The 8686-nt window shown below is 39.2% G+C and overlaps 1 protein-coding gene across 1 annotated transcript; it reads left to right on the top strand.

Moving 5' to 3' along the window:
- Nucleotides 1-6350: 6350 nt before the first annotated feature.
- LOC141391879 (activity-regulated cytoskeleton associated protein 1-like) lies at nucleotides 6351-6857 on the top strand. Its single transcript, XM_073964569.1, has one exon. The coding sequence runs from the start codon at nucleotides 6351-6353 to the stop codon at nucleotides 6855-6857; it is 507 nt and encodes a 168-aa protein (XP_073820670.1).
- The last annotated feature ends 1829 nt before the right edge of the window (nucleotides 6858-8686 follow it).

Below are 8686 nucleotides of genomic sequence, written 5' to 3'. Positions count from 1 at the left end.
CCTGAGCATCCTATGTCCCGTCCACAAGAAAGGAGATAAGACTGTATGCTCAAACTATAGGGGCATAAGATTGCCTATAAGATAGTGTCAGGGATATTGTGCGAACGACTAAAGCCAATGGTCAACGAAATAATTGGACCATACCAATGTGGCTTTAGACCTGGCAAGTCCACCATTGACCAGATATATACCCTGCGGCAAATCCTAGAGAAGACCCAAGAGATGCAGATCGACATATTTCACCTTTTTGTCGATTATAAAGCAGCATTCGACAGTCCCCTCCGATCAAAGGTATTCCACGCAATGTCTGAATTTGGTATCCCCGCAAAGCTCATCCGGCTTTGTAAGATGACTTTAACTGATACTAGGTCCTCAGTTAAAATTAGAAAGAACCTCTCCGAAGAATTTTGTACTAAAAGAGGTTTCAGACAAGGAGACAGCCTTTCGTGTGACCTATTCAACATTTTGCTGGAAAAGGTAATACGAGATGCAAATGTCAAAAGAAATGGCACAGTTTACACCAATAGCCACATGTTACTTGCCTATGCTGATGACATAGACATCATGGGACGATCAGTAAAGGAAGTAACTGATACCTTTAGGAAGGTCGAGGCAGAATCTGCGAAAGTGGGTCTGGCGGTAAACGGCGAAAAGACCAAATTAATGGTGTCGACGCGCAAAGCGTCCATAGAGCTCGGACCAACTGTAGAAGTTGATACCTACAATTTTGAGGTAGTTAAAGACTTCGTCTACCTCGGCACTGTCATAAACATAACAAACAACATCAGTTGTGAAATAAGAAGAAGAATTGTATTGGCCAACAGATGCTACTATGGTCTAAGTAAGCAATTTAAAAACAAAGCCACATCTCGTCAAACAAAAATAACACTATACAAAACGCTGATACTACCCGTGCTAATGTATGGCTCTGAAGCATGGGTACTTGCGCAAGCAGATAAGGCAGTGCTTGGTGTGTTTGAGAGGAAAATTCTTCGAAAGATCTACGGGCGGATTTGCGTTGACGGTGAATATCGACGTCGTATGAACCACGAGCTATATAAGCTATACAAAGACATGAATATAGTTAAACGTATCGAGATGCAACGATTGCGTTGGCTAGGCCATATCATGAGAATGAGCGATGATGAACCCGCTAAAAAGGCGTATGAATACATGCCACATGGCGGTGCACGCAGAATCGGCAGGCCTAAGCTTCGATGGAGCAAACAAGTGGATGAAGAAATGGAAAGGCGCGGTATTCCAAAAAGTCAAGCGAAAAACAGAGAGGAATGGAGATCTTTTCTTAGTTCGGTCTATGGAACAAATGTTCTGTAATGGGCCAACTAAGTAAGTTTTTGTAGAAATTTTCTTTGCATAAAAACCCAAGTCGGGTTATGGCGCACATTTTACAGAAAAAATTATCCAAATCGGTCCAGCCGTTCTCAACTGATGCCATTACCAACGAACGACATTTGATTTTTATTTATATAAATTTAGGAAAACTGGTTCCTCGAATTTTCCCACTTTCGTTTTCCCAGTGAATAGACATATTTCAGTTTTTTCCGGGTTGGCGTTCAGACCTCTCGGTCTGGCCCAGTTGTATGCAATTTTGAGAGCCGTTTCTGCTCTTCTGCAAAGTATGTTCAGATTCTTTCTCCTTAAAAGTATTATAACGTCTGGGTGAAATCCTTCTTCGGTTAAGATCCTTAAGAGACTGTTTATGGTAGCAACCCACAAAAGAGGTGCTAGTATCCCTCCCTTGTCCGACTTTGTTTCTTATTTTGACGTCATATAGCCCGCAGCTTATCCATCTATTCCTTAGCATATGGTTAATCCAGTTCCTTAGGGCCCTGCCTACCTGAAACTCGTCTAAAGAGTGGATCAACGTCTCGGTGCTGACGTTGTTAAAAGCGCCTTCGGTATCAATGCATACAGCAAGTGTATACATCTTTATTTCAAAGGTTCTCTCTATAAGGTGTACCACCTTCTGTAAAGCGGTTTCCACTGATCTGTCTTTAACGTATGCGTGTTGTTTGTATTTAAGCATATCGTTAGAGATTCTACTCTTTATCAAGGTGTCGACCGTCCTTTCCATTGTCTTGAGTAAGAATGAAGTTAAACTTATCGGGCGATAAGCTTTTGGTATTGCGTAGCTTGCCTTTCCAGATTTGGGGATAAAAACTACCCTTGCTTCTTGCCATGGTAGAGGGGTGTAGGCAAATTTTAAACAAGCGTTGAAGATCCCGACCAGTTTGGATGCAATAAGGTCCACTTCCCTCTGTAGTAGGGCCGGAAAGATCTGGTCTGGTTCAGTTGCTTTGTATGATGAAAAGATCGTGATGGCTCCTATGACCATAGGGCTGTCGATTTCAGGTGCATCTTCTAATGAGTAACCCCACTTAGTCGATGCCTCAGTGCTAGCCGTGGTGTTCGACGGGAAGTGCATTTTTATCAGAAGGCCTAGAGTTTCTGCGGTTTTTTCCGTCCATTTTCCATGTTCATCGACCATTTGCTCGGTCTGTGTATGGGTTTTGGACACAAACTTCTTAATTATAAAGTCTACGGACCTGTTTGCCCTTGTTTCGAATTTCCCTGTCATCCAGCGGTTTTCGTAGGCGGAATTCCTCTCTCAAAGGGGACAACTTTCTTCGAATGACTTTACTAGTGCCTTTGTTAACTTGTGTATATTTCTATCTATGTCCTTCTTACTTATGCATTTCTCATCTGCTTGCCCTAGTCTTTATTTTACTCGTTTTCCGACCTCAGTCCAATGATGGTATTCCCAGAAGATGGTATTGAATGTATACCGCCCAGCCAAGATGAGGTAAAGACAGCAATAAATCGGCTGAAGAATAATAAGGCAGCAGGAGCCGATGGCTTACCAGCCGAGCTGTTCAAAACCGGAGGCGACACGCTGATAAGGTGTATTCATCAGCTCGTTAGCACCATCTGGCAGGAAGAACGAGTACCCGACGATTGGAACCTGAGTATCCTGTGCCCCTTCCACAAGAAGGGAGATAAGACTGTATGCTCTATAGGGGCATAAGTCTACTCCCTATTGCCTACAAGATCGTGTCGTTTTGTCGATTATAAAGCAGCCTTCGACAGCCCGCTGCGTTCAAAGGTATTTCAAGCAATGTCTGAATTTGGTATCCGAGCAAAGCTCATCCGGCTTTGTAAAATGACTTTAACTGACACGAGGTCCTCAGTTAAAATAGGAAAGAACCTATCCGAAGAGTTTGGTACCAGAAGAGGTTTCAGACAAGGAGACAGCCTTTCGTGTGATCTCTTCAACATCCTGGTGGAAAAGGTTATACGACAGGCAGACGTCAAAAGAAGTGGCACAATCTACACCAATAGTCACATGTTACTTGCTTATGCTGATGATGTTGACATGATGGGCCGATTAGTAAAAGAAGTAACTGATACCTTTATGAAGGTCGAAGGAGAATCTGCTAAAGTGGGTCTGGCGGTAAACGGTGAGAAGACCAAGTTGATGGTGTCGACGCGCAATGCGTCCATTGAGCTCGGACCGACTGTGGAAGTTGGTTCTTATAATATTGAGGTAGTAAAAGACTTCGTCTACCTCGGCACCTCCGTAAACACAACAAACGACATCAGTTGTGAAATAAAAAGAAGAATTGTATTGGCCAACAGATGCTACTTTGGTTTAAGTAAGCAGTTTAAAAACAAAGCCACATCTCGTCAAACAAAAATAACGTTCTACAAAACACTGATACTACCCGTGCTGATGTATGGCTCCGAAGCCTGGGTACTTGCGCAAGCAGACATGGCAGTGCTTGGTGTTTTTGAGGGAAAAATTCTTCGAAAGATCTACGGACCAATCTGCGTTGACGGTGAATATCGACATCGCATGAACCACGAGCTGTATCTGCTATACAACGACATCAATATTGTTAAACGTATCGAGATACAGCGATTGCGTTGGCTAGGCCATATCATAAGAATGAGCGATGATGAACCCGCTAAAAAGGCGTATAAATACGGACCGCTTGGCGGTGCACGCAGAATTGGCAGGCCAAGGAATAGGTGGCGCAAACAAGTGGATGATGAGATGAAAAGGCGCGCTATTCCAGAGTGCGAAGCAACAAATAGGGAGAAATGGAGATCTTTTCTTAGTTCGGTCTATGGAACAAATGTTCTGTAATGGGCCAGCTAAGTAAGTAAGTAATATAATTTTTATAACTTAATCAAATTTTACCAACTTTTCAGCAAAATTTCTGTGACCCAAAATATCTTCAGCGAGTTATTGGAGAAGTATTTTGCTGGTATATTTTTGTGCATAACCACTTGGTGGTGAAACTTAAATTTTTGGGAAATATTTTTCTTTACTTTTTAGAGATTTTATGGTATTTTCTTTGACTTTTGGATCCAAATATTAACATTGGTAAAATTTCTTTGCGATTTTTGGAAAAACTCAAAGCGTTTTTAAAAAATAATTGTTGACTCAGACGAATATTTAAACTCAATTCAATAAAACAACTCTTGATTTAAGGAAAACTGAAACCATATTCATATTAAAATCCTCCTTCAAAAGGATATTAAGCGATTTTATTAACTTTTTGAGACACTTAGGAAAAAACGGACTTTTCTTTGAACTTTTATCCACAATCCAGCATACATTTTCACGACCTTTCAAGTATCTTTTAATAACTTGTTAAAATTTAGCTAATACCCTTCAAATGCAATTATATCTTGTCTATTGGATTTTTTTGTTGGATAATCAATCGGAATAGCCATCTACACGTTTTCTTGTTGACTCTTAAATTAATTTATTGATTTTTGAATTTTTTCTAAATTTTTGGGAATCAAGCAAGTCTGCATAAACATTTTTGCCGCTTTTTTACTTTCTTTGGTGTCTTTTGTGCAGTTTACGCTCTATTTTGTACTCAATTGGATGGAAAATCTTTAATTTATTAGAAATTTTCTGATCATTTGCAACTTATTATTATCGATCTCCTGTGACTCGGAGCATTTTCTACCTCATTGTCAATTTTGTAAAAGCTTAAATCCTAAACAAAGTAATTCCTTCTCATGTGGGATTCTTTTGTAATTTTGATACCTACAAAATTAAAGAAAAGCTAAGACTCAAACTACAAGATGGATAAAACATTGTGCGACAAATTTGCGAATGGCGTCAACGTTCTTTTGGACTTAATTTCGATATTTTCAATAACCAATCCAGAGGATACTGCCGACACTTTGGAGTCAACTCGCTTGGGATTGAGTTCAGCATGGGAACAAGTTAAAAAGAGTTATATGGAATGCAGAGATCACGAGCCAACCGAAGCAGAAAAGGTGATTGAAAAAAAAAAAAAACAAATTGAGGAACAAATATATGGAGGCGATGGCTGCGTACAAGAAAGCTCTAAGTCAAATCAATAAACAATTAAAAGGTGCCCTTGATAAGCAGGCTTTGGAAAAAATAAAAAGAGAGTCAATGGCCATGACCCAAGGAAAGGAGGAAGATGTCAAATCCGTATCACGTTTGCCACCATGTGACACCGAAATATTCAAGGGAGGTTATAGCGATTGGCCCACATTTCGAGATATATTTACGGCAATTTATATTAACGGCTCTGTAGCGTAGTGTCACATATTACTTGTTTTGTTTTACTTTTAATTTATTGAAAACATAGAAGTTTTGTCCTTTTGTAATTGTGTCATTGTTGATGTTGTCAAATATTTTATTTTACCCCAATATTGATATACATATTTTTTCATACATTCATTCTCTTTGAAACCTTCATATCAAACACATGTTATTTTATTAAATAAAGAATAGTTTTTTTTTTGTAACGTGTTCGTGTTTTCAATCCGCTTATGAACCTTCTGCAATTGGCGCCCACAAAGATTAGTAGCCCGCTACAAATTGACGCCCAACAGCGAGGCCCGAATAACGCCCAGAAAGCCGTGAAGAAGGATTTTTTATTGAAAATATATTAGAGAATTGGTTTCCGACAATAGTGGACATAAATTGTGGCCCTTTCCGTCTGGCAAAATCTCAAATTTTTTCTTCATCCTGTGTAACAATATAAGGAATATTCCTTCGGAATATCCTGTCCATAGTCAAGATATATATGAATAAAAGAGTTATTGCAGAAGGTGCACGCAAAAGCAAAGGAATTACAAGGTTTTCTCTTACAACTGAACAGTTTGAATGTCTATTGAGATCCATAAACAGACCCAGCGAGAAAAATGGATCGTTTAGCGGTTGCTCAGCAAGATACAATGGAGAACGATGTTCTGCGAAAGTTGAGGAGTTTATATCAGCTATAAAGACATACCAGCTTGTTGAAGACGTTGCTGATGCTAATGCTGTTAATAGTATGCCTATGCTACTTCAAGGAGATGCTGCAGAATGGTGGAGTGGTGTTAAGGGTAGAGCCAAAACTTTCAAAGATGTCATTAAAATGTTACGTGAGGCCTTTGCTCCACCGAAACCAGCATGGCGAATCTATGCGGAATTATTTGAGCTTAAACAGGGTAAGAATGAACCTACAGATACATTCATTAGAAAGAAGAGAACGTTATTTGCGCAGTTAGCAGAAGTTCCTACAGAATCCAGCCAGATTGATATGGTGTTTGGGATGCTTCATCCTCAGATAAGGGAACGTGTCTTTAGTCATAAAGTTAAAACCTTTGAAGAACTTTTGGCAGATGCAAGGGAAGCTGAACTAACAATCAGTGAACACGTTGCTGTGAACACTAAACAGCTAGAAAGTGGTCCTCAAGGTGTTCTAAAACGGTGCTCCTTTTGCGGAAAGAAAGGCCATACTGCTGAAAGCTGCGTTAAAAAGCAAAATGTTGTTGAAGATGTAAACTCAAATGTGTAATGTAATACACCAGTTTTTTTCGTGCGAATTGCCCTAAATGCAATGAAAAGCTAAACGCAAGTTTTAATTCCTATGATATGTGTATCGGTCGTGACATTCCAAGGATGAATGTTGAAATATTTGGATTTTCTGGACAAGCTTATTTTGATTCCGACTCTAAAACGAGCGTAGCCAGTTCAAGTTTAAAGCGAATTGCGCAGTTAAAAGGATGTAAATTTGATACCATTAGATGTAAAAAAACGTTGGCGGATGGATCCACAACTAATCAAACATTTCTAACAACAACATGCAAGATATTGGTTGGAGGACGGAGTTCTGACATAAATTTTTTGGTTTTTCAGGAAAATAAAAACAACCGCACTCTTCTGGGAACAGATTTTATGGAGCAGGCCAGTATTGTACTGAATATGGGGCAGAAGCATTGGCATTTTTAAGGCTGTCCAGCTAAAGTATTTGACTTTGCTAAGAGCTACCAGTCTAGTTGAACTTAGCAGAAACAAACAAAATTACTCAATCGTATGTTAAACGCAAGCCAGTGAAAACAGCAAAGGGACATACGGAATCTCCGTTTATAACTCCAATGAAAAATTGTCAATTGTATGTTTCGGACTTTGAATCTTATGGCCCGGATTACCATCGTGAATCTGATTATTCTCCAACTACAAACCAAGCAATATTCAAAAATCCTCTTCCAGATTATACCACAAATCCAGAGAGGATGCTGATTTATATCTATATATGTGCAGCGTTAAAAGCGAACGAGTCGAAGATGAAATATACACCGAGCTTCTCATGGTTGATTTTAAGATCGTGAAAGAATTGGATGCGCTTAATGTTACTGAAGAAGGCGACAATTTACCAATAAATTCCCCACCATATCACATGCCATTTGCAAGGGCTGAGCAGTTGATAAAGGAGGTTCGGGTACTGCTTGAAAATGATATCATAGGAGAATGTGATTCGGCATGGGCATGGGCCCTATGGATATTTTACCGAAGGAAGATGGACCGGCAATACAAATAGATGCAAGTGCCCATGTGTTCAGAGAGGTTTCACTGCAGGGGGAGGGCAACAAAAAACGAGAAGAACATAATTATTCCACCACGGAACGAGATGCTTCAGCTATTGCGTTTGTGGAAAACACTGAAGAATTGGAAATGAAGTCGCAGGACAAAAACAAAATATATAGGGAAAAACGAAGACCTCCGCAAGAAATTTTTGATGTCCCGACGGTTGTCCTTGCTAATAAGCATGTCTTAAGTAATTCTCCGAAAGGAGTTACATCAAAATTTGCTCCAATGAGGGATGGCCCATATATTATTTTTATATATATTATATATTACTATATATATATTACTCGTAAAATAGGCTCAAACCTCCTTTAAAGTTTCATCACCAGCTAATCTAAACAAATCTTTCGACACATTCCACTCATCAGCAACAACCCTATATAATGGAGCGAATGTTGATCAATTACCGTCACTTAGATACTCGTTGCGGAAAAGAGGCAGACAAAAGAAATCATCTTAATGAAGCCGCCTTGTTGTTGACGCGTGACTCGGGGCGAGGTTTCACACGTTAAAGGGGGAGTATGTAGCGTAGTGTCACATACTACTTGTTTTGTTTTACTTTTAATTTATTGAAAACATAGAAGTTTTGTCCTTTTGTAATTGTGTCATTGTTTATGTTGTCAAATATTTTATTTTACCCCAATGTTGATATACATATTTTTTCATACATTCATTCTCTTTGAAACCTTCATATCAAACACATATAATTTTATTAAATAAAGAATAGGTTTTTTTGTAACGTGTTCGTGTTTTCAATCC

Source organism: Musca autumnalis, unplaced genomic scaffold (genome assembly GCF_047663935.1).
Source record: "Musca autumnalis isolate F117 unplaced genomic scaffold, ASM4766393v1 scaffold_186, whole genome shotgun sequence".
In the NCBI taxonomy this organism is placed as follows: domain Eukaryota; kingdom Metazoa; phylum Arthropoda; class Insecta; order Diptera; family Muscidae; genus Musca; species Musca autumnalis.
The sequence above is the reverse complement of the archived record's forward strand: the minus strand, read 5'-3'. Positions and strand labels throughout refer to the sequence as shown.

Bases quoted from the DNA above. Each gene is read 5' to 3' on its own strand.
- LOC141391879 (XM_073964569.1), top strand. From the start codon at position 6,351: ATGCCTATGCTACTTCAAGGAGATGCTGCAGAATGGTGGAGTGGTGTT.